A 27,096-nucleotide genomic window follows, 5' to 3' on the forward strand; every position below is an offset into this window, starting at 1 on the left:
GCCTCCTGAGTCACTGGGATTACAGGCACCCGCCATTATGCCCGGCTAATTTTTAATTTTTAGTAGAGACAGGGTTTCACCATATTGGCCAGGATGGTCTTGAACACCTGACTTCAGGTGATCCGCCCACCTCGGCCTCCCAAAGTGCTGGGATTACAGGCATGAGCCACTGTGCCCAGCCCAGAGAAAGGTTTTCTAACTAATTCTTTTTTTTTTTTTTTTTTTTTGAAACAGGGTCCCGCTCTCTGTTGCCTAGGCTGGAATGATGTGGTCATAGCTCACTGAAGCCTTGAACTACTGGGTTCAAGTGATCCTGCCACCTCAGCCTCCTAAGTGGGACTACAAGCATGCACCACCACTCTTGGCTAAATTTTTAAATCTTTTGTAGAGATGAAGTCTTCCTATGTTTCTCAGGCTGGCCTCAAGCTCTTGGCCTCGAGCGATCCTCATGCCTCAGCCTTTTAAAACTAATTATTGATTCAATAGCATTCCCACAGCCAGAAAACTCATATGGCTTTGCAGTCAATTCCCAAAAACTTAATTTAAAACAGGATGATTCTTCCAAATACCAATTTTTTTTTCAGCATTAGAGGACTGAGCTACAATGCTGCCAGAAAATGTCAATTATTCAATAATTCTAACTTATGAATAGTATAGAAAAATACCTACTAGTCAAGTTAAAAGTCATTAAGGATCAAACAACAGGATCTTAGGATACGGGACTAATTAGGACCAGATACCCCAGATCATGGAGTTCAGTGGTTCTCAAACTTTAATGAGCATCAGAATTACCTGGGAGGCTTGTTAAACTATAGCTTGTTGGGCCCTACCCCCAGAATTTCTGATTCAGTAAATGTGGGGGGTGGGGGGGCTCAAAAATTTGCATTTCTGACACGTTCTCAGATGATGCTGATGCTGTTGATCTAGGGATCACGCTTTGAGAACCGCTGATCTTGTTGGGTTTTCTCTTTCTAAAGTTGTTTATCAGCTAAGAGGACTGTTTATTTAATGAAGAAGATGTTCTTGGCCAATTTCTTACCTACCTCAAGAGTAGACAAGCACAATGGCTGAAGAGAACTTACTACGTGAAACACCCAGATCGTACATACCATAACTCAGTGAGGTAACTACTACTGTGATACCCATTTCACAAATGAAGGGACATGAGAACAGGGCGTTGAGCCCAGACAGGCTTCAGAGTAAGTTCTTGGCCGTTTCCACTACTCTGCTTCCCATGGTAACAGATAAGAACTTAACTGTGTGCATTGATCCATCAAGAATAATGACAGTGATCCTGGGTACAGTGGCTCATGCCTGTAATTTCAGTACTTTGGGAGGCTGAAGCAGGAAGATCACCTGAGCCCAGGAGTTTGAGACCAGTTTGGGCAACATAGTGAGACGCTATCTCTACACACACAGTTGTTTTTTTTAATTTGTTTTGTTTTTTTAATTAGCCAGGTGTGGTGGCTCGCACCTGTAGTTCCAGCAACTCAGGAGGCTGAGGTAGGAGGATCGCTTGATTCTTGTGGTCAAGGCTGCAGTGAGCCATGATTGTGCCACTGTACCACTGCGCTCCAGCTTGGGCAACAGAATGAGACCCTATCTCTAAAAAAATAAAAACAAAAATTATATGTCAATGAAATATGCCAAAAACATGTTCCATTTTAAACAAATTACTAAAGTGGAACATGATTTTTACAAACCATGTTAAATGCGTGCTAATTATAAGAACCAGAAACCAACCTGAGCTGTACAACTGAATATGAAATGTGCACAATCCAAGGGCTTCAGGAAGAGACTAGAACAAGGACTTGGAAAGTGTTAAGACTGCTTCTCTCTGCTTTCCATTTCATCTGTTTCTCTCCATAACAGACTTTCCCGGCAGTCTCAGTTCACATGGAGGAATCTGGCCACCCCAAAACTCTTAAATTTACATTTGAAGGGTGGCAAAATATGCTACCCCAAGACATTCCACTCTGGCATAAGGATTACTTTCAGCTAAAGGCACTTGAAAAATAGATACAAGAAGGGCATTCTAATCTCCCTTTTTCTTCCTGAAAATAGGAAGTTAAAATCTCCCATGTGAAAGATGTCCTCCCTGTATTAGGAGAAAGGAAACATTATTCAATCGGGAGTCTTAGCTGAGAGAATTCTGTACAAACAGACCTTGTTAAAATAATTATTATCTTCCTTTTAGCTTCCCAACATAATTTAGTTACTTTTCCACAATTGCCTCTCTTTGTTCAACCCAATATATTAATAAAAGCATGTAGTTTTTGCCATTTCTTTGGGTCTTCATTTCTTTATGACAGCTCCTATGTCACATAAAATTTATATTAAATCTTTATGCCTTTCTCCTACTAACCTATCTTATGTCAATTTAATTCTCAGGCCCAGCCAAAGACCCTAAGAGAGCAGATGTAAAGTTTTGCCTCGACTACACATTCACAAATTCAGGCCCACTCAGATTAACTGGCTGTTACTCAGTTGTAATCCCCAGTTCCTAGTGGAGAGAATCTGAATGGCCTTAAGTGTTTCCCCTGGTTCAATCATTTATGGCTATGGAAGTGGGCTCATGCAGTATAACTTTGGCTACTTCTGTGCATGAGGCAGGGGAGGAAATCATTGGCTGTGAACTGAGCTCACACTTTAAAAGGAGTGCTCTCAGAAACTCTTGCAGTGCTTGATCACTTCTCTCTATCACAGGATACCTTCTACCTCTTATAGTAAAGTGTAGACCAAGAATGTAATCGTTCCTGACCTATCAAATTGGCAAAAACTCAGATGCCAATACACACTGATGGTGAGGCTGAGAAGAAATAGTCACTCATGCATTAGTGATAGGAGTGCAAAAGGGTGCAAGCCCCATGTCAAACCTACAAAATATTCAGGTGCATTAATCCTCTAAGCTAGAAATTCCACTTCTGGGAATCTACTCAACAGGGATCAAGAGAAATGGCTGAAGAGTATAGATGTTTTCAGTCCCTATACTTTTAAAAGAAGATCATAGACAAAGGATATCTTATTGCAATATCAAAAAACAAAAAGCCACCCATGATCCTTGTCCCTTACACGCCAGTAATTAAATGCAGCCAGTCTTGCAATACATGTGCTTTTGTATACCATATATATATACCATAGAAAAACTGCATTCAATTTTTAGAATTTTTAATTTGCAGGTAGCATTTTACAGGCAACTACTGCTATTTCATACTGTGAGGAAAGTCTGCCCTATATAATGTTGATGTGATATAGAGGGAAATAGCTCCAAAAATATCTAGTCCCACTGATGTGTGGTACTGGGGACTGCATTAGTTACCTCTCTCTGCATCACAGCTTTTAGAGCAGCTAACATGAAAATGCTTCATCTAAGTGATAAGCAAATCATATGGAAACATTTTACAGCCAATGTATTTCATGCACATTGGTTGAATCCTGGGGAAAATCCAAGTAGAGCATGGTTTTAAGTCAATCGTTTATCCTCTTTTTTTCCCTGTAGTACATCTCTTCACATATTAAAGACTTGAAGAGTGAAATGTTTGAGGAACTCCTTAAGCACCTTTGCCACTCTGCAGATGAATTCCGGGAGGTCATAAAAGCTGACATGCGGAGGCAGATGTTCGCTGAACTCTTCCTACATTGTGACCATGGGAAGGTGGGTTAAGACATTTAAAGAATTGCTTCTTGGCCAGACATGTGGCTCACACCTGTAATCCCGGCACTTTAGGAGGCTGAGGCTGGTGGATTGCTTGAGCCCAGGAGTTTGAGACCCGTCTAGACAACATGGTGAAAGCCCATCTCTACAAAATGATACAAACTTTACTGAAATATATTTGTTTATGAACCTTATATTTATTTGTTGGTATCTCCATGTCCAGAAAGGATTTAAGTAAGCTCACAAGAATAGAGAAGATGCAACAACAAAATGTAAACTAAAAGTAGGATGAAAGAAGAAAAAAATAAGAGAGGGGATAGCAAATGAAGCTGGGAACAAAGCCCCAAATAATGACCTAAATAGTCGTCGTGGGTTGTTTACAAGTTTGGATCTAAGATTCCTAGCAGTGAATGTGAAAAGGAAAACATGACCAAACACACTATTGACAATATTTATAAGATAATTACTGACCGGGCGCAGTGGCTCACGCCTGTAATCCCGGCACTTTGGGAGGCCTGAGGCGGGCGGATCACGAGGTCAGGAGATCGAGACCATCCTGGCTAACACGGTGAAACCCCGTCTCTACTAAAAATACAAAAAATTAGTCAAGCATGGTGGCGGGTGCCTGTGGTCCCAGCTACTTGTGAGGCTGAGGCAGGAGAATGGCATGAACCCAGGAGGCGGAACTTGCAGTGAGCCGAGATCACGCCACTGCGCTCCAGCCTGGGCAACAGAGCGAAACTCCATCTCAAAAAAAAAAAAAAAAGATAATTACAAACAAGTGCTAAGAAGTACAGAAATTTGGGGTTCAAATTTTTATTTTTATTTTTTATTCATTATACTTTAATTTCTAGGGTACATGTGTACCATGTGCAGGTTTGTTATATAAGTATACATGCCATGTTGGTGTGCTGCACCCATTAACTTGTCATTTACATTAGGTATATCTGCTAATGCTATTCCTCCCCCTTCCCCCCACCCCACGACAGGCCCTGGTGTGTGATATTCCCTTCCTGTGTTCAAGTGTTCTCACTGTTCAATTCCCACCTATGAGTGAGAACATGCGGTGTTTGGTTTTCTGTTCTTGCAAGAGTTTGCTGAGAATGATGGTTTCCAGCTTCATCCATGTCCCTACAAAGGACAGGAACTCATCCTTTTTTATGGCTGCATGGTATTCCATAGTGTATATGTGCCACATTTTCTTAATCCAGTCTACCATTGATGGACATTTGGGTTGGTTCCAAGTCTTTGCTATTGTGAGTAGTGCCGCAATAAACATACATGTGCATGTGTCTTTATAGCAGCATGATTTATAATCCTTTGGGTATATACCCAGTAATGGGATAGTTGTGTCAAATGGTATTTCTAGTTCTGGATCCTTGAGGAATCGCCACACTGTCTTCCACAATGGTTGAACTAGTTTACAGTCCCACCAACAGTGTAAAAGTGTTCCTATTTCTCCACATCCTCTCCAGCACCTGTTGTTTCCTGACTTTTTAATGATCGCCATTCTAACTTGTGTGAGATGGTATCTCATTGTGGTTTTGATTTGCATTTCTCTGATGGCCAGTGATGATGAGCATTTTTTCATGTGTCTGTTGGCTGCATAAATGTCTTCTTTTGAGAAGTATCTGTTCATATCTTTCACCCACTTTTTGATGGGGTTTGTTTTTTTCTTGTAAATTTGTTTGAGTTCTTTGTAGATTCTGGATATTAACTGTTTGTTAGATGAGTAGATTGCAAAAATTTTCTCCCATTCTGTAGGTTGCCTGTTCACTCTGATGGTAGTTTTGTTTGCTGTGCAGAAGTTCTTTAGTTTAATTAGATCCCATTTATCAATTTTGGCTTTTGTTGCCATTGCTTTTGGTGTTTTAGACATGAAGTCCTTGCCCATGCCTATGTCCTGAATGGTATTGCCTAGGTTTTCTTTTAGGATTTTTATGGTTTTAGGTCTAACATTTCAGTATGTAATCCATTTTGAATTAATTTTTGTATAAGGTGTAAGGAAGGGATCCAGTTTCAGCTTTCTACATATGGCTAGGCAGTTTTCCCAGTACCATTTATTAAATAGGGAATCCTTTCCCCATTTCTTGTTTTTGTCAGGTTTGTCAAAGATCAGATGGTTGTAGATGTGTGGTATTATTTCTGAGGGCTCTGTTCTGTTCCATTGGTCTATACCTTTGTTTTGGTACCAGTACCATGCTGTTTTGGTTACTGTAGCCTTGTAGTATAGTTTGAAGTCAGGTAGCATGATGCCTCCAGCTTTGTTCTTTTGGCTTAGGATTGACTTGGCAATGTGGGCTCTTTTTTGGTTCCATATGAACTTTAAAGTAGTTTTTTCCAATTCTGTGAAGAAAGTCATTGGTAGCTTGATGGGGATGGCATTGAATCTATAAATTACCTTGGGCAGTATGGCCATTTTCACGATATTGATTCTTCCTATCCATGAGCATTGAATGTTCTTCCATTTGTTTGTGTACTTTTTTATTTTGTTGAGCAGTTATTTGTAGTTCTCCTTGAAGAGGTCCTTCACATCCCTTGTAAGTTGGCTTCCTAGGTATTTTATTCTCTTTGAAGCAATTGTGAATTGGAGTTCATTCATGATTTGGCTCTCTGTTTGTCTGTTATTGGTATATAAGAATGCTTGTGATTTTTGCACATTGATTTTGTATCCTGGGACTTTGCTGAAGTTGCTTATCAGCTTAAGGAGATTTGGGGCTGAGATGATGGGGTTTTCTAAATGTACAATCATGTCATCTGCAAACAGGGACAATTTGACTTCCTCTTTTCCTAATTGAATACCCTTTATTTCTTTCCCCTGCCTGATTGCCCTGGCCAGAACTTCCAACACTATGTTGAATAGGAGTGGTGAGAGAGGGCATCCCTGTCTTGTGCCAGTTTTCGAAGGGAATGCTTCCAGTTTTTGCCCATTCAATATGATATTGGCTGTGTGTTTGTCATAAATAGCTCTTAGCATTTTGAGATACGTCCCATCAATACCGAATTTATTGAGCATTTTTAGCATGAAGGGCTGTTGAATTTTGTCAAAGATCTTTTCTGCATCTATTGAGATAATCATGTGGTTTTTGTCTTTTGTTCTGTTTATATGCTGGATTACATTTATTGATTTGTGTATGTTGAACCAGCCTTGCATCCCAGGGATGAAGCCCACTTGGTCATGGTGGATAAGCTTTTTGATGTGCTGCTGGATTCGGTTTGCCGGTATTTTATTGAGGATTTTTGCATAGATGTTCATCAGGGATATTGGTCTAAAATTATCTTTTTTTGTTGTGTCTCTGCCAGGCTTTGGTATTAGGATGATGCTGGCCTCGTAAAATGAGTCAGGGAGGATTCCCTCTTTTTCTATTGACTGAAATAGTTTCAGAAGGAATGGTACCAGCTCCTCTTTGTACCTCTGGTAGAATTCGGCTGTGAATCTGTCTGGTCCTGGACTTTTTTTGGTTGGTAGGCTATTAATTATTGCCTCAATTTCAGAGCCTGTTATTGATCTATTCAGGGATTCAACTTCTTTCTGGTTTAGTCTTGGGAGGGTGTATGTGTCCAGGAATTTATCCATTTCTTCTAGATTTTCTGGTTTATTTGCATAGAGGTGTTTATAGTGTTCTCTGATGGTAGGTTGTATTTCTGTGGGATCGGTGGTGATATCATTTTTTATTGCGTCTACTTGATTCTTCTCTCTTTTATTCTTTATTAGTCTTGCTAGCAGTCTATCAATTTTGTTGATCTTTTCAAAAAAAAAGTTAGCAGAAGGCAAGAAATAACTAAGATCAGAGCAGAACTGAAGGAGATAGAGACACAAAAACCCTTCAAAAAATCAATGAATCCTGGGGTTCAAATTACAGTTAGGAGCTTCTCTTTATTAAAGGGGCCCTTATGTACTGAAGTGAAAATCTTTTATGATGGGATTGCAATAAATTAAACAATGACTTTTTAAGGGCAATTTCTTATAGTTATTTCAAATGTAGGCAAACGATGCCACACTGGACTGCAATTCAGAAAAAGCAATTCTTAAAAGAACCAATATATTGCAATCTAGGTTCTCAAATTCCTGCTAATTTGAATGAAGCCAGGAATATATTTTATAAAATCTGAAATGTCTATGTGTCTTTCAGTCAACCCTTATTGAATATTGCTTCTTTTAACAGAGTTTGTAATAAATATTGGGTGACAAGTGTCAAAGTTTTACTCCCTGGTAAAATGCCTGAAGGATAACTATTCTCTATTGGCCAATTTAACACCAATTCGTGTGTGTAACAAACGTAGTGGGATAATATTTAGAGCAATTAACTGAGGTTTGCTTTCATTCTTTGCTTTTCTTCCCATCATTCAAGCAGTAGTTATATGCAGGGGCGGAAAAACTACACCTGCATCCTCGTAGGATCCCTGCTGGGTCTGAGCATTAAACGGACATGATAGAATAATAGGAGAAAACCGTACAAATTTAGTTACAAGTTTTATATGGCACAGGAGTCCTCTTAAGGAAATGAAGGCCCAAAGAAGCACTTAGAGTCAGTTACTTATGTATTGGATTGGACAAAGAACAGCAAACTGTGAAAATGTGACTAAATTATGTGGGGAGTCTTAAAAGATAAGAGTTATTCTAAAAACGTCTGTACAGTATTCTGTTGGTCTCAACTTCTCATCCTTGAAGATAACAATTGTGCCTTTCCTTATAGTATAGGGAGAGTTACTTTCACATGGGAATTTCATCTTCTGCTTTGAAGAAACAGCACAAAGGTCAGGTGATCTTCTCATATCTGTTGCTTTTCAAGTGTCTTTAACTTAGTCAATATGCCAGAATGGCATATTTTAACCCCCTCAGAGGAAAGATAGAGTCTCAAAAAAAGAAGTTATATGAGTTTCTGAATGGAATATATATCTGGGAACAAAGCCCCAAAATGCATAACATAATGACTATGTATATGTCTTATATACACACACACGCATAAATAACTATATATTAATATATATTTAATATATATATTAATATATATATGAGTCTCTCTCTATATATATATATACTATATATGACCAAAAATAGATGACCAAAAACTCTCTCTCTCTCTCTCTCTGATAGAGATCCATTCTCTAATAGATATCAATATCTATTCTCTAATACAGAGAGAGAGAGAGAGAGGGGGCCTGTGGGAGACAGAGCCTCACTCTATTACCCAGGCTAGAATGCAGCAGCATGATCATAGCTCACTACAGCCTCTACCTCCTGGGTTCAAGTAATCTCCCACCTCAGCCTCCCAAATAGCTAGGACTACAGGCATGTACCACCATGCCTGGCTAATTTTTAAATTTTTGTAGAAACAGCGTCTATGTTGCCCAGGCTGTTCTTGATCTTCTGGCTCAAGAGATCTTCCCACCTTGGCCTCCCAAAGCCCTGGCATTACAGGTGTGAGCCACCACATCCAGCCTTGAATGTATATTTTTAACCAGCAGCTGAGACAAAAGTTCTAAAGTTCTAAAAGCCTAGACTTTAAATGGAAAATGCTGGGTTCTTAAGAAACAATGGAGAATCATAAAGTAAAGAAGAATGCAAAATGTGGCATCAAAGCAGTTATTCTATCAATGGGAAATTGTGACCAGCTGATGAGAGAAGGAGGTTGGAGTGCATGTGACTAGAGTTTAGAGGTTGTCTGGTTCCCTAAGTCAGGATTAGCACCTGATCTTCCATTCCTGAGCTCCAATCATGGTTGGAGATTGAGGGCAACATTATTGACACCCCTGGAAATTCCAGGTAGGTTGACAGGAAATTTAAGAACAGTGGGCACTTATACTTCATTTTCTAGGTGTAGCTCAGAGACTACAAGCTTCATAGAGAAGTGCTAAATTCAACATGGCACTAAAGAGAAAGAGTAGCAGCTATAGAAGGTGGGGTGTAGGTAGATGGGCCTGAAGATACTCCCTTTCACTCCTGTGGCCAGAGGAAAGATGATGACTATTCCTAAATACCTGTGTGTAAAGGACAGTGGGTGTGCAGAGATGATGACTGTGAAAGTTCTGGGAGTACCCTCAAGAAGACACCTGGGTTAGGACAAGAAGAACTATGAACATAAATAGCAAATACCAAAATAAAACTTCCAGATGACTCAATGAGATGAAGTACATACACCACAGTCACAGTCAACAAGTACTGTGGCTGGCACTGAGCTAGACTCTCCTTTACCTGATGGCAGGACTCTATATAAGCACCCCCACCCCCCAAAATATGGGCAAAAGATATGAACACACAATTCATGGAATCACTATATACTCAATAGATGACCAAAAATAGTTTTTAATGATAATACCTATCGCTGATACGAATAGAAGGAAAACATTTCTCAAACATTCCTGGTGAAAATTTAATAGTTGTATCTTTGCAAAGCATTCTGGATATATCTACTTAAATAAAAAATACATACATGATTCACAGGCAAGCCATTCCTGAAATTTGTATTCCATAGAAATAAAAGCATTAGTAAATTAAAAATACGCATACAGAGAAAATTCTTGATGCATTGTTTATAAACGAAGAAAAAGAGAAAGAGAGGTTAATGAAATACTATATAAGGGAATGCTTTAAAGCCTCCCTATTTCCTGAGATACAACAATATTAAAATTAGGCCAATTAATAACCCTAAAAAGGGTTATTAATTGTATTCAAGTGAAAGGAAGAGTCACATATCTCTCACTTTAAATCAAAAGCTAGAAGTGATTCATCTTAGTAAGGAAGGCATGTTGAAAGCCAAGAGGTGGCTGAAAGCTAGGCCCCTTGCTCCAGTTAGCCAAGTTGTGAATGCAAGGAAAAGTTTTTGAAGGAAGTTAAAAGCACTACTCCCACGAAGACACAAGTGATAAGAAAGCAAACAGCCTTATTTCTGACAGAAGTCAATGTCTGGCTTCAAAGCTTCAAATGACTGGCAGATTCTCTTCTTAGAGGCTAGTGCAACCGGTGACTTTCAGTTGAAACCAGCGTTCATTGACCATTTCAAAAAATCCTAGCCCTTAAGAATTATGCCAAATCTACTCTGCCTGTGCTCTATAAAGGAAACAGCAAAGCCTAGATGACAGTAGATATGTCTGTGGCATAGTTTACTGAATATTTTAACACACTGTGAAGACCGACTGCTCAGAAAAAAAGATTCCTTTCAAAATATTACTGTTCATTGAGATGCACCTGGTTACCCAAGAGCTCTGATGGAGATGTACAAGGAGATGAATGTTGTTTTCACTCCTAGTAACACAGTATCCATTCTGCAGCCCATGGATCAAGGAGTCAGTCATTTTGACATTTAAGTCTTGTTACTTAAGAAATACATTTCATAAGGCTATAGCTTCCATAGATAGTGATTCCTTTGATGGATCTGGGCAAAGCAAATTGAAAATCTTTTATAAATAATTCACCATTCTAGGTGCTCTCACCACTGTTTCATCTGTGATTGAGCACCCTTTCTGCAGAAAGGAAAGATTGCCTTGCTGAGAGATCTTTTGTCTCCATGCTGACTTTTCTTCATGGCACCGATTATCTATTTCTAACAATTTTGGTATTTCTAACAATTTTGGTGGCCCGTATGGGGATACATTCTCATCTGGTGTTGGTCTCTGGTCCTTTCTCATGAGGAGGCACCCCGCCACCTCTTGCGGTGGCCTCAGGGGTAAGGGACCGAGACCCACCTGGTGTGACGAATAAACCCAGACTCTCAGCAACACGGAAAGAAACCAGCCAGCAACCTGGGGTAAAGGATCCTCACATACTGTGGTGACGAGTCTGTGCACAGACCAAGGAAGGAGAAGCCGCAGGAGCTGTCTTTTAGCACAGCTACCACCCTTAGAATTTCTGGTAAACCAGCACCAGCCTGAGAACCACATCCTCATCAAAGGGTGGAAAGAAGGGAAACTCAAGCCAGCCTGGGAAGGACCCTACCTTGTGCTGCTAACCACCGAGACTACTGTTCGTACAGTGGAAAGGGGATGCACACATCACACCCGAGTCAAGCAAGCGCCATTATCATCAGAATCATGGGCCATTGTTCCTGGATCAAGCCCTACCAAATTAAAGCTAAGAAAAGCTTAGTCTATCCATCTTTTTCTTTGCTTTCCTTCCCTCTAACTATCCCTCATTGTGTCAACAGTGTAACCAAATCAGATTCACCACAGGTTATAACATTTGATGCTTGCCTTGTTATACCTTGTGGAGGTTTGCAAAGCCAGAGACAACTCTCTACTTCAGAAAAATACCTCTGCCCCTCCAGGGAGGCCACTGCCACCCCTGCATCTTGCTTGTGGTGGAGGTACCAAGATACCCCAAGTTGAAAATTATATGCTCAGTGAGTGAATGTCATCTGGATCAAGGCTGGACCTCCGAGGAGGGATGTGCCGACTTAAAGCCATACCACTACCTTACTAAAGGGATTGCCCCACCCGCCCCCCGCCAATTGTCAATCCCACCAGTGTAACCCAGTGCTTATATCCGTTACTGTTCCTACCACTAGCAACTCTAACCCCATTTTAGAGCGTTTCTATGGTTTAGGATCAGAAGTCACTGGAAAGGATCCTATAGGCTTCTTTAAGATGCTCTTTGTTCTCCCTCCTCCACCTCCTACAACTGCCCTTTTCTCAAACCTATGAAATCAAACTACACCTTGCCTCATGCCAAATGACAAAAGCAAAGTCTCAGTAGTAGAAATAGAAGACCTAAGGCAAACCAGTGCTACTGAAACAGGGTATAAAGATGTAAATGCTTTGTTAGAATGGATTAAATATTCCGTTTGCACTTTAAACAAAAGTGACTGTTACACTTGTGTGTATGGTAGGCCAGAGGCCCAGGTTGTCCCCTTTCCACTAGGATGGTCCTCAAATCAAGTGGACATGGAGTGCATGGTAGCTCTTTCTCAAGATTCCACTGCCTGGAATAATGAATTGTGCCAAGCTCTTTCTCTGCTATTTCCTGAAGTTCAACACCCTGTGGGTCAGCCCCCACGGGTCATCCATCCTCCATCTTCCAAAACCAATGTTACCTTGTGTCTCCAATGACAAGGGGAAAAATTTGGCATTCCTTGGAGACTTAATAGGATGCAGTGAAGTCAGGCACTTCCAAGAGCTGACCTATCAGTCCGCCCTTATCCATCCCGGAGCAGATGTATGGTGGTATTATGGAGAACCTTTACCGGACACTCTGCCAAATAATTAGAGCAGTACTTATGCTCTAGTCCAATTGGCTATCCCTTTTACCCTGGCATTTCATCAATCAAAAAAAGAAAAAAAGTAGCCTCAATTCTTACCTCTTTAACAACTATAATAAGGTGTGCTCCTTCTTCTTAGGTGCTATGTTGTACCATACATCCAGAAGTTAATCAAAACAAGCTAAGCCAAGATATGTTAAGTGAGTTTGAAGAGGAAACTATAAAGTAAAAGAGGAGGAAATTGTAGAAAGTAGAAAAGTTCCTCTTCAAAGCTCATCATGGTTTAAAAATAAAATAATAGACACTAGGAATAATAGCTCCTTACTCTAAAGCCTCCTCTCAACTATTAGTTCTTACAGTTTAGCCCAGCTAGTTGCTTTGGCTTACTCAGACATGTCTGGATAGGCCCAGGCAAATCTTAGCTCATAGCTTGTGCCCCTTGCTTATTTGGAAATGTTTTTGCTTCCTTAAACCTTTCATAAGCAACTTCCTCTCATTCTTTGTTCTTCCCTGCACTTACCCATTTAGGGAAGTTTTAAGCTATTAGCAAAGCGGGTATCAGTTTAAGAGTGTGAGGTCCAGCTCCAGCCAATGGATGCAGGACACAACAGTAAAGACGACCCAGATGCATAAGGGATAAATATGTCTGCTTTTCCTTTGTTCAGGTGTGCTCTTGCCATTGTTCCATATGCAACTGAGCACGCTTTCTGCAGAAAGTAAAGATTGCCTTCCTGACAGAAAGAAAGAAAGAAAGAAAGAAAGAAAGAAAGAAAGAAAGAAAGAAAGAAAGAAAAAAAGAAAAAAAGAAAGAAAGAAAGAAAGAAAGAAAGAAAGAAAGAAAGAAAGAAAGAAAGAGAGAAAGAAAGAAGAAAGAGAAAGAAAGAGAGAGGAAGGAAGGAAGGAAGGAAGGAAATAATTCGCCATTTTAGATGCCATTAAGAACATTTGTGATTCATGGGAGGAGGTCAAAATATTCAACAGTAACAGGAGTTTGGAAGAAGATTTCAACCTTCATGGATGACTTTGAGAGCTTTAAGACTTCAGTAGACAAAATAGCTGCAGATATAGTGGAAATAGCAAGAAAATTTAGAATTATAATTGGAGCCTGAAGATGTGACTGAATTGCTGTAATCTTATGATAAAATTTGAATGCATGACAAATTTTTTCTAATGGATAAGCAAAGAAAATGGTTTCTTGATATGGAATCTACCCCTGGTGAAGACATGAGCATTGTTGAAATGACAACAACGGATTTAGATTATTACATAAACTTAGTTGATAAAGCAGCAATAGGATTTGAAAGAATTGACTCCAATTTTGAAAGAAGTTCTATTGTAGATAAAATGCTATCAAACAGCATCACATGCTACAGAGAAATCATTCATTAAAGGAAGAGTCAATAGGTGCAGCAAACTTCATTGTTGTCTTATTTTAAGAAATTACCACAGCACACACCCACCTTCAGCAACCACAATCCTGATCAGTTAGTAGCCAACAACATTAAGATACAACCTTTCACCAGCAAAACAGCTATGACTTGCTGAAGGCACAGATGATCATTAGCATTTTTTAGCAATAAAGTGTTTTTAAATTAAGGTGTATACTTGGTTAGGCGATTAATCTATGGTACACTTAAGAAACTACAGTTTAAGTTATTGCACGCTTAATAGACTACAGTATAGTATAAACATAACTTTTTTTTTTTTTTTTTTTTTTTTTTGAGATGGAGTCTCACTCTGCCTCCCAGGCTGGAGTGCAGTGGCACAATCTTGGTTCACTGCAACCTCTGCTGCGAAAGTTCAAACGATTCTCCTGCCTCTGCCTCTGCCTCTGCCTCTGGAGTAGCTGGGATTACAGGTGTGCACCACCATGCCCAGCTAATTTTTGTATTTTTAGTAGAGATGGGGTTTCACTGTGTTGGCCAGGCTGGTCTCAAACTCCTGACCTCAAGTAACCCACCTGCCTCAGCCTCCCAAAGTGCTGGAATTACAGGTGTGAGCCACCACACCCAGCCATAAACATAACTTTTATAAGCACTAACAAACCAAAGTGAATTTGTGTGACTTGCTTTTTTGCAATATTCATTTTATGGCTATTGTCTGGAACTGGACCTGTGATATCTCTAAGGAATGCCTGTCCTGATATCAGGAAAGAAAGAGGGAACATCACTACAGACCCTGCAAACATTAAGAGAATGATAGGAAACATTATGAACAACTTTATGCCAATGAATTTGCAAATTACATTAAATGGATAAATTCCTTAAAGACACAAATTACCAAATCTAACTCAAAAGAAAATAGGAAAACTAGACATCCTTATATGTATAAAGAAGTATAATTAATACCACTAGAAAACATTCCACAAACAGAATGCCTGGCCCAGATAGCGTTACTAATAAATTCTACCAAACATTTAAGGAAGGGATAATTTCAAATCTACATAAACTCTTAAGAGAAGAGGAAGGAACACTTCCCAACTCATTTTATGGGGCCAGTATTATTTTGATATGAAATCCAGATAAAGATATTTCAATAAAAGAAAACCATAGACTAACAGTCCTCATGAACATAGACTCAAAAATCTTTAAGTTAATTTTTTTTTTTTTTTTTTTTTTTTTTTTTTTGAAATGGAGTCTTGCTCTGTCGCCCAGGCTGGAGTGCAGTGGCCAGATCTCAGCTCACTATAAGCTCCGCCTCCCGGGTTCACACCATTCTCCTGCCTCAACCTCCCGAGTAGCTGGGACTACAGGCGCCCGCCACCTCGCCTGGCTAGTTTTTTGTATTTTTTTAGTAGAGACGGGGTTTCACTGTGTTAGCCAGGAGGGTCTCGACCTCCTGACCTCGTGATCCGCCCGTCTCGGCCTCCCAAAGTGCTGGGATTACAGGCTTGAGCCACCGCTCCCGGCCTCTTTAAGTTAATTTTAACAGATCGGTTAAACAGTACATTAAAAACAATCAAATAGAGCTTAATCCAGGGATACAAGGGTGGTTTAACATTCAAAAATCAGAGCTGAGCATGGTGGCACGTGCCTATAATCCCAGCTAATGAGGACACTGAGGTAAAAGGAGTGCTTGAGCCCAGGAGTTTGAATCCAGCCTGGGCAACATAGTAAGACCACCCCCATTTCTTAAACAAAAAAAAATCTATTGAAACAATTCATCACATTAAGAGACCAAAAAACAAAACTATATAACTGTGACAAAATTCAACACTCATTTATGATAAAAAAAAAAAATTTTTAAAACCTCTCAACACACTAAAATTTCTTCAACCCAATAAAGCACATCTATGAATAACTTACAGCTATACTTACAAAGGTAAACAATTTAATGATTCCCTCCTTATAACAAGGACAAGGCAAGGATATCCACTCTTACCACTTTTATTTTACATTGTACCGGAGGTACTAGTCTATTAAATAAAACAAGAAAAAAAAAGAAAACTCTCTTATTCACAGACTACATGATCTTCTGTGTAGAAAATCCTAAGGAATCTCAAGAAAAAAGTTAAATTCACTAAAACAAATACATAAATTTAGCAAGGCTTCAGGATGTAAAAATCAATACATGAAAGTCAATTGGATTTCCACATACTAGCAAAGAAATATTGGAAGATGAAATTTGTAAATGCCATTTATAATAACATCACACACATGAAATACTTAGAAATAAATTTAACAAAGTATTTGCAAATATCTACAGGCTGAAAACTATGAAATATTGTTAAGAAATGAAAGACCTAAATAATAAGAAAGATCCTTTATTGTTTCTGTCAAAGACTATATTAATGAGTCAAAAAATTAAGTATTGTTAGTCCCCAAATTGACTTACAAATCCAACACGATTCCAATCCAAATCCCAGTGAACTTATTTACAGAAATTGACAAACTATTCCGAAATTCGTGTGGCATTTCAAAGGACTCACAACAGCCAAAACAATGTTGACAAAAAATAGACATCACCAAAATAAAAAATTCTGCTCTTTGAAAGATACTAGTAAAAGAAATGAAACGACAGCTATAGACTGGGAGAAAATATTTGTGATACATTTAATGACAAAAGACTTGCATTTTGACCATATAAAGACTCCTACAACTTTATAAAACAACCCAATTTAAAAAATCATGGGCATGCCAGAAAAGAAGATATAGGTATATCCAATAAGCACATGGAAATATGTTCAGTTATTCATCAGATTATAATTAATCTGATAAATTATTTATCAGATAAATAATCATCAATTTTTCATGCAAACTGAAGCCACAGTGAGATAAAAATTAAACGTACTAGAATGAATAAAATTTAAAAGACTGGCAGAGTACAGTGGCTCACGCCTGTAATCTCGGCACTTTGGGAGGCCAAGGTGGGCAAATCAGTTCAACCCGGGAGTTCAAGACCAGTTTGGCCAACATGGCAAAACCTTGTCTCTACTAAAAATACAAAAAATAGCTGGGCGTAGTGGCCATCCCTGTAATCCCAGCTACTGAGTGGCTGAGGCACGAGAATTGCTTGAACCTGGGAGGCGGAGGTTGCAATGAGCCAAGATCACACCACTGCACTCCAGCCTGGGCAACAAAGCAAGACTCTGTCTCACAATAAAAAAAAAAAAAATCTGATATTCATTATAATTAAAAAGAAAAAAAACTGACAATACCAAGTGTTGGGAAAGATGTGGAACAACTTAAATTCTCTTAGATTGCTGGTAGGAATTATACAACCACTTCAAAAACAGTTTTGACAATTTCTTAAAGAGTTCAATATACACTCTCTATATGACCTAGCAATCAGCAATTTCTCTCCTAGATTATACACCTAGGATAAATGAAATGAAAGAAATTAAATCATATAATTAAAACTAAAAGACTTACACATGACTGTTCTTAGCAGCCTCATTCATGATAGCTTTAAGCTGGAGACAACCCAAATGTCCATCAACTTGTGGATGGATAAACAAATTGTAGTATATTCACACGATGGAATACTACTCAGTAATAAAAGAGAATGAACCGCTGATACAATAACACTGATGAATCTCAAAAATATTATTCTAAGTGAAAGAAGGCTGAACCAAAGAATTTGCCATTATTTTATTTATATAAAATTATAGAAAAGGGAAAAGTAATTTACAGCAATAGAAAGCAGATCAGTGGTTTCCTGGGACCATGAGTGAGGGGACTGATTAAGAAGGGACATAAGTGGCCAGGCACGGTGGCTCACGCCTGTAATCCTAGCACTTTGGGAGGCTGAGGCAGGTGGATTCCTGGAGCTCAGGAGTTCAAGACTAGTCTGGGCAACATGGCAAACCCCCTTCTCTACTAAAAATACAAAATATTAGCCAGCTATGGTGGCACGTGCCTGTGGTCCCAGTTACTCAGGAAGCTGAGGCAGGAAAATCACTTGAACCCAGGAGGCGGAGGTTGCAGTGAGCCAAGATTGTGCCACTACACTCCAGCCTGGGCAACAGAGCTAGACTCTGTCTCCAAAAAGAAAAAAAGAAAGAAAGAAAAAAGAGAGAGACATAGGGAGCTTCTGGGGATGATGAAAATGTTCTGCAGCTTCACTGTGGTGGTACACATGAGTGTATACATTGTCAAAACTCATTGAACTATACACTTAAAATTGGTGCATTTTATTGAATCTATACTTCACTAAAGTTGATTTTAAAAGACAAGAATGGTTTGGGCACAGTGGCTCACACTTGTGAGGGCAATATAGTGAGACCCCCTCTCTACAAAAAATAAACAAAAATTACCTGGGTATCATGGTGCATGTCTGTAGTCCTATCTACTCAGGAGTCTGAGGCAAGAGGATCAGTTGAGTCTAAGAGTTCAAGACCTGCCTGGGCAACATAGTGAGACCTGGTCTCTACAAAAATAAATAAATACATAAATACATAATAAAATTACAAATAAATAAAAAAATAAATAAATAAAAATTAGCTGAGTGTAGTCGCATGGCACCTGTAGTCCCAGGAGGCTGAGGCAGGAGGATAGCTTGAGCCCAGAAGTTAGAAGATATAGTGAGCTATGATCATGCCACTGCACTCTAGCCTGGGCAACAGAGTGAAACCTTGTCTCAAAGAAAACAAAAACAAAAATGAACAAACTAATCGATAATGATAAATATCAGAATAATCACCACCTTTGGAGGAATTATTGACTAAGAAATAGTAATGGAGCCTTCTGGCAGTGACGAAAATGTGCTATGTCTTTATCCGAGTGGCAAACATTCAGTGAGGTAAACACTTAGGGTTTGCATACCTCGTTGCATATTTGTTACTCCTTAATGAAAATTTTCTTAAAAATAATCACTTATGGTTGCTTGGGATGAAGTGCCTATTAAAGGAAAAGCTTTTGCTGCATTTGGCCATAATTACAGTAGTGATGACCCCTGGGGTTGTCAGTGGGTGGGCTTCGTCTCACAGTATGAGAGAGGTTATAGAAAGTAAAAGACACGCTCAGGACTTTAAACTCTCAGCTCAAATTGCAGTCAGAAAACCTGATCATTATATAAAAATCTCTATTTCTTATAGCTTCAGGGCAAATATGGATGAAAAATCAGCCCCCAAATAAATGTGACAGAATCAAGATGCAAGTTGAATTCACAGACTTGCCAAATCTTTTACATAAAAGTTAGCACATTAGAAAATAGATGAGACCCTGAAATTTGGAATAGTTACATATGGGTGGACTCGGAGGAATCTGAGACTTGAGCCACAATTCTCCCTAAGCTTTCCTTGGCAGGAGAAGCAATACCTTCTCTCCTGTCTGAGAATATTAGCTTTTCTTTCCTTAGAGATCCTTTAATAACTTGCCTTAGGGCAATTAGTTTGCAAGGAGATGTCTGTTTTCTTCACGATCCACCTGTACAACATTCATTGCCTTTAAATCCAAAATTGGAGACTGATCTCAGTATTTCTCCAGGAATACTAGTTCAAAGTCTGTCTTGAAAGATGAGTATTGGTACTCCAACAGATCAGTAAGTTTTTGCTAATTTCTAGCAGCAGAAAGCGGGGTTATATGTGTGGGGATTGATTATAGTATTTTCAGACTAAGAAGGATAGATATAACTTTGGATTGCCTCAAATTTATCAATATTGGTATACTTTGCAGTATGTACTTAGCAGTAATATTTTTGGTTTTAACAATTTTATTGGTAGATTAAATAAAACCTTGACTCAAAGATAGCCTATATTCAATGAGGTTGAGATGCCAGAATCTTCTTGGCTTACTATACAGTAAGAAATCTAAAGGCTTTCAAGATTTCTGAAATTGATTTTTCATATGTAGCCTCTATATGTGCACTTCTACCATATTGCCCAGGACAGCCCAAATGACATTCCCTTGAGAAATAACTAAAGAAATTAACGAGGGGAGGACCAACATCACTAAAAAGTTCTATGGTAGCTGTCCTGGGGACAATGGTGAGAGTTACTGTCACTGAAGTAAACACTCTAATTTCAAGGGAAATGATTGTCTTCTAGAGTGACAAAAGATACATGACATTTAACTACTAGAGACAAGGCCCACTAGTCAAAGTTAGTGCTCATAAGTATAATTAATCATGGTATTTTGATTCAATCTCAAAGATCCAAGGTCATATTTTAACGGATCCAGTTTGTCTAGGACTCACACTGTGGTTGGTTCCTGAATATATACTTGGAATTACCATAATGAGTAGTGGGAGTTAAAGTGGACACCTGAATGTTTTCTTGGTGATTACAGTTTCCTTAGGAATTAAATGGATATAATACCTTCTAAATTATTACTGGATCTACTTACAGAAAAGCACTAACTATAGGTCCAGAAACATGAGTTGAGATACCACAATGGAGAATCTCAGTCTCTCACCCAGATGCCAGACTTAAGTCAGATAGTATACCCAGAACTCTTTGGTTGAAGGGAAGGCTGGGTCTCTTGGGGAAGAATTCTACAAGACTTCCTCAAGTATATATCGTAGATTTTACTCAAGGCTTTGCTCAAAGGGCCCGTAGCCATTTATTAGGGTGAATATGCATTGGCAAAGGAATATCACAGACTCAGGGATTACCAGATACTGATTCCAAGTTAACATCAATTCCTAGGATCCCAAAGCACTCCCATGGGCCACTGGGTAAAGTTAGGGTGTGTAGATGTCAGACAATAAATGCTATTTTGGTCAAAGGTTATGTCACAGGCCCAATTAATCTATGGACTTAGCTATGGTTATTTCTGGTTCTTGGATGTTTAATTGGAATAGACACACAGCAACCAACAGAATCTTCACATTTGTTCTCCATATTGGGAACTGAGGACTATTATGGTAGGAAGGACCTAGTATTATGGTAACAGAAACTCCTAAACTTTCCCTGTCTGCCAGAATGTTAAAAAAACAAATACATAAGCAGATAACAAAAACAAAAAAACCCCACAGAGATAGATATGAAAATATATAAAGGATTCAGGGGAAATAATCTTACCACTTTCTTATGTAATTTTCCTGTTTTGTCTACGTAGAAGGTGGAGGATACATCTTTTTTTTTTTTTTCTTTTGTGAGACAGTCTTACCCTGTCGCCCAGGCTGGAGTACAGCTGCACGATTTCAGTTCACTGCAACATCCACCTCTTGGGTTCGAGCGATTCTTCTACCTCAGCCTCCCAAGTAGCTGGGATGCGTGCCACCATGCCTTCTAATTTTATGTTTTTAGTAGAGATGGGGTTTCACCATGTTAGCCAGGCTGCTCTCAAACTCCTGACCTCAGGTGATCCGCCTGCCCCAGCATCCCAAAGTGCTGGGATTACAGGCATGAGCTGCTGCACCCAGCCTACATCTTGAAGAATGTAGATTACTGTGGTTCTATTTATGTGGCTCTTCCAGGTGTGGAATCTTTGCTGAACCAAATTGACATAGCTCTCTCATTCACAACAACTATTGGTCTGGCAAATGCTGTTTTCTCTAGAGAAGTTTACAAGGACCAAAAGAAATTTGATTTCACCTGTCAAGAATAGGCCGGGCGCGGTGGCTCAAGCCTGTAATTCCAGCACTTTGGGAGGCCGAGACGGGCGGATCACGAGGTCAGGATATCGAGACCATCCTGGCTAACACGGTGAAACCCCGTCTCTACTAAAAACACACACACACACACACACACACACACACACACAAAACTAGCCGGGTGAGGTGGCGGGCGCCTGTAGTCCCCGCTACTCGGGAGGCTGAGGCAGGAGAATGGCGTAAACCCGGGAGGCGGAGCTTGCAGTGAGCTGAGATCCGGCCACTGCACTCCAGCCCAGGCGACAGAGCAAGACTCTGTCTCAAAAAAAAAAAAAAAAAAAAAAAAAAGAATAGCAATACTTTTCACTGCATTCTCTTAGGGCTAAGGCAGTTCTTCTTTTCTCTATTGTAATCTAGTATACATAGACCTTGATGGTATTGACATATCACAGAACATTACATAGGTCCATGATATCCATCATGATGATTGGACTTGATTAGCTGAAAGCAGCATTAGATGCCTTGGTAAAGTAGCATTAGATGTCTTGGTAAGACAGCTAATGTGTGTCAGAGGATGGGAGATAAGCCCCATAAAAGTACAGGTTTATGGTCTTGTTAACATTTTTACTTTGGGAGGCCGAGGCGAGTGGATCACGAGGTCACGAACCGAGACTACCCTGGCCAACATGGTGAAACCCTGTCTCGACTAAAAATACAAAAGTTAGCTGGGTGTGGTGGCATGCGCCTGTAGTCCCAGCTACTCGGGAGGCTGAGGCAGAAGAATTGCTTGAACCCGGGAGGTGGAGATCGCAACTCCGTCTCAAAAAAAAAAAAAAGAAATTTTAGCAGTCCAGTAGTTCCAGGTGTAGGGTAAATTGTTGTACCGTGTGCCACCTACCACTAAAAAAGAGGCACAATGCTTATTGGATCTTTTTTATATTTTAAAAACAATTGTTGCCACATTTGCATGTGCTGCTTTTATGAATTAACTGAGCACATTTGTGTGTGTTACTTTTATGCATTAAATGAGCCATCAGCTTCCAGAGTGCGTCCCAGAGAAAGAAAAGGCTTTGTAGGCTTTTCTAAACTGCAGTGCCAAAACTCTTCTTTACTTTGTGCCTTATTATATAGAAGATCCTACAGTATTTAGAGGGAATATGGCAATTTGGAATTGCATTTGGAATGCTGTGGCAATTCAAACAATAAAATCATATTGTAGTTCCCTTGAGTTTTGGAGCAAAGCTCTACCCTCTACTCAAGTTTGTGATTCTCTTTGAGAAAGTCCTCCTGTGTGTTTTTTTATTCCAATAATTCATAAAACTGTATACTTAGGTTTTGTGCACTTTTCTTTTTATAGGGTATATATATATTTTAAAAGGTTTAGTTAAAAAAATTTAGATGGGAAAATAAAGGTTCAAATATAGCAAAAATAGTTACAAATGAAAAACAAGTTGGGGAGAATTTCCCTGATTTTTTAAACTTTTATTTAATTAATTAATTAATTTTATTTTTTGAGACAGGGTCTCACTTTGTCACCCAAGCTGGAGTGCAGTGGTGGGATCTCGGCTCACTGCAGCCTCCACATGCCAGGCTTAAGCCATCTTCCCACCTCAGCCTCCTTAGTAGCTGGGACTACAGGCGTGTGACACCATGCCCAGTTAATTTTTTTATTTTTCGTAGAGATGGGATTTTGCCACATTGCCCAGGCTGGTCCAAACTCCTGAGCTCAAGTTATCTGCCCACCTCAGCCTCCCAAAGTGCTGGAACTACAGGTGTGCACCACCTGCCCGGACAACTTTTATTTTAGACTCAGGGGTACTTGTATGGGTTTGTTATATAGGTAAATTGTGTGACATGGGGTTTGATATACAGATTATTTCGCCACCCAGATAATAAGCACAGTACCCTACAGGTAGTTTTGTGACGCTCTCCGTCCTCCCTCCGCTGACCCTCAGGTAGGCCTCGGTGTCTGTTGTTCCCTTCTTTCTGTCCATATGTACTCAGTTTAGCGCCCACTTGTAAGTGGAAACATGTTGGTATTTGGTTTTCTGTTCCTGTGTTAGTTCACTTAGGATTATGGCCTCCAGCTCCATCCATGTTGCTGCAAATGACATAATCTCATTCTTCTTATGACTGCATAGAATTCCATGGTGCATATGTACCACATTTTCTGTTACTATTTTTTTTTTTTTTTTTTTGGAGACAAGGCCTCGCTCTGTCACCTAGGCTGAGTGTAGTGTGATCACAAGTCACTGCAACTCAGACTCAAGCGATCCTCCCACCTCAGCCTCAGGACTAGCGAGGACTACAGGTACATACCGCCATGCCAGGTAATTTTTTCTGTTTCTGTAGAGATGGTAACTCACCGTGTTACCCAGAGCTGCTCTTAAACTCCTCAGCTCAAGTGATCCTCCCTCTTCAGCCTCCCAAAGTGTTGGGATTACAGGCATGAACCACTGCGCTTGGCTTGTACCACATTTTCTTTATACGGTCTACCATTGGTTCATATTTAGGTTGGTTTCCATGTCTTTGCTATTGTGAATAGTGCTACAATGAACATACGTGTGCATGTGTCTTTATGGTAGAACAATTTATATCCCTTTGGATATATACCCAATAATAGGATTGCTGGGCCAAATGGTAATTCTGCTTTGAGTTCTTTGAGAAATCACCAAACAGTTTTCACAATGGCTGAACTAATTTACATTCTACCAACAGTATATAAGCATTCCCTTTTTTCTGCAACCTTGCCAGCATCTGTTATTTTTTGACTTTTTAATAATAGCCATTCTGACTGGTGTGAGATGAATCTCATTGTGGTTTTGATTTGCATTTCTCTAATGATTAGCGATGTTGAGCATTTTTTCATATGCTTGTTGGCTGTGCGTATGTCTTCTTCTTCATCTTTTTTTTTTTTTTCCTGAGACAGGATCTCATTCTGTCATTCAGGCTGGAGTGCAGTGGCACGATCACGGTTCACTGCAGCCTCAACCTCCTGGGCTTGAGCGATCCTCCTACCTCAGCCTCCCAAGTAACTGGGACTATAGGCCACGCCACCAGGCCCAGATAATTTTTGTAGAGATGGGGTTTCACTATGTGGTCTAAGCTAGTCTCAAATTCCTGGGTTCAAGTGATCTGCCAGGCCTCCTAGAGTGCAGTGATTACAGGCACCAGCCATGTATGTCTTCTCATGAAAATTGTATATTCAGGTCGGGTGTAAACAGAGTGAACAGACAAACAAACGGGAGATAGTTTATTTTGCTGTGCAGGAGCTTATTTTTAAAATAAACTTATATTAATTAAAATAGCTTTGGCTTTGGTACTGGAATAGACAAATCAGTGGAACAGAATATTAGATCTGGCATCAGATGCAAGAGCATGTGGGAATTTAGTATATAATGCAGGTGGCAATATAAATCATTGGGAAAAGAAATAATCAATGAGTTATGCTAGGACAATTAATTTTCCATATTGGGAAAAATATAAAAGTAGATTCCACCCTCATTAATGAGGAAAAGTGAGTTCTGTCTAATTAGAAACCTAGATGTGGAAAACAAAATTTTTAAAATTTTAGAAGCAGCCAAGTGTGGTGGCTCATACCTGTAATCCCAGCGACTCCTGCTGAGGCAGGAGGATTGCTTGAGTCCAGGAATTTGAGGATGCAGTGAGCTATGATCATGCCACTGCACTCCAGTCTGGGTTACACAGTGAGACCCTGTCTCAAAAAAAAGGAAAAAAGAAAAAAGAAAATTTAGAGCATATATTTGGAACTTAAAATGGTTTGTGCTTATTTGGAGTATTCCTTAGGAGCATTCCTTAGTGAGACCCTGTCTAAAAAAGTTTTAGAAGCAGCCAGGCGTGGTGACTCACACCTGGCTGCTTCCAAAATTTTTTAAATTTTGTTTTCCACAGCTAGGTTTCTGATCAGATAGAACTTACTTTTCTCATTAATGAGGGTGGGATCTACTTTTATGTTTTTCCCAATATGAAAAAGTAATTGTCCCAATATCATTCACTGATTTTTTACTGTATATCAAAAAGAAATGATTTATATGTTTGACTACCTCAAAATTAATGTATATCCTCAAAATTAATGGATAACATTGATATGGCTAAACTCACCAAAAGTTAAATTGAAAAATAAGAGATAAACTGGGGAAAAATATTTGCTATGTAAATAAAAGAATGGTCATTCTCAAAATTTTACAAATCCATAAGAAGTAGACAACTGGGTGGGGCACAGTGGCTCACACCTGTAATCCCAGCACTTTGGGAGGCCGAGGTGGGCAGATCACGAGGTCAGGAGATCGAGACCATCTTGGCTAACACAGTGAAACTGCATCTCTACTAAAAAGACAAAAAGTTTGGCCAGGTGTGCTGGCAGGCATCCGTAGCCCCAGCTACTCGGGAGGCTGAGGCAGGAGAATCACTTGAACCCAGGAGGTGGAGGTTGCAGTGAGCCGAGATCGCGCCACTGTACTCCAGCCTGGAAACAGAGTGAGACTCCATCTCAAAAAAAGAAATACGCAACTGGTCCCAACTGAAAAATGAGAAAAGGATATGAAAAAGCCATTCATAGAAGATGAAAAACCCAAACATATAATAAGCACATGAGAATATATTAAATCTCACTAGTAATCAGGGAAATGCAAATTAATAATAATGATACCATTTTTATCTATCAGATTAGAAAAAATAATAAACTCTAATAATATCAAGTATTGATGTAGATATGGAGAAATAATACTGTCATTCAATGCTGGCAAGAATGTAAATTGGTATTAACATTTTGTGAAGCAATTTGGCTATAACTAATAAAGTTGAAAATGCATACATTATACAATCCAGTAATTCCACTTCTAGTTATTTACCCTAGAGAAATGTTTGCATATGTACACAAGGAGTATATAAGGATATCCATCGCAACATTATGTTGATATCAAAATACTAAAAATAATGAAAACGCCCATCAATAGAGGAGTTGTTTTTTTTTATGGTGTTTTCATATTACAGAATGCCTTATTGCAGTTAAAAAGAATAAAATATATTTCTTTACAGATATGAATTAGATCTCAATGTTGAGTAAATAAAAGCAATTTGAAGAAAGACGTATGTACTATATCAGGCATTTTTTTTCCTTTTTTTTTTTTGTTAGATGGAGTTTTGCTCTTGTTGCCCAGGCTGGAGTGCAATGGCATGATCTCTGCTCACTGCAACCTCCGCCTCCTGGGTTCAAGTGATTCTCCTGCCTCAGCCTCCTGAGTAGATGGG

General features: G+C 39.3%; 1 protein-coding gene across 1 annotated transcript in view; it reads left to right on the forward strand.

The window, feature by feature from the left end:
* Positions 1-27,096, forward strand: part of EFCAB5 (EF-hand calcium binding domain 5) — a 169,448-nt gene that overhangs the window by 79,732 nt on the left and 62,620 nt on the right. The window contains exon 7 of the mRNA XM_008010917.3: positions 3,500-3,655. Coding sequence (XP_008009108.3) covers positions 3,500-3,655 — 156 coding nt within the window. The remainder of the gene's footprint in view (positions 1-3,499; positions 3,656-27,096) is intronic.

The sequence above is a fragment of the Chlorocebus sabaeus genome, chromosome 16, assembly GCF_047675955.1.
Source record: "Chlorocebus sabaeus isolate Y175 chromosome 16, mChlSab1.0.hap1, whole genome shotgun sequence".
NCBI lineage: Eukaryota > Metazoa > Chordata > Mammalia > Primates > Cercopithecidae > Chlorocebus > Chlorocebus sabaeus.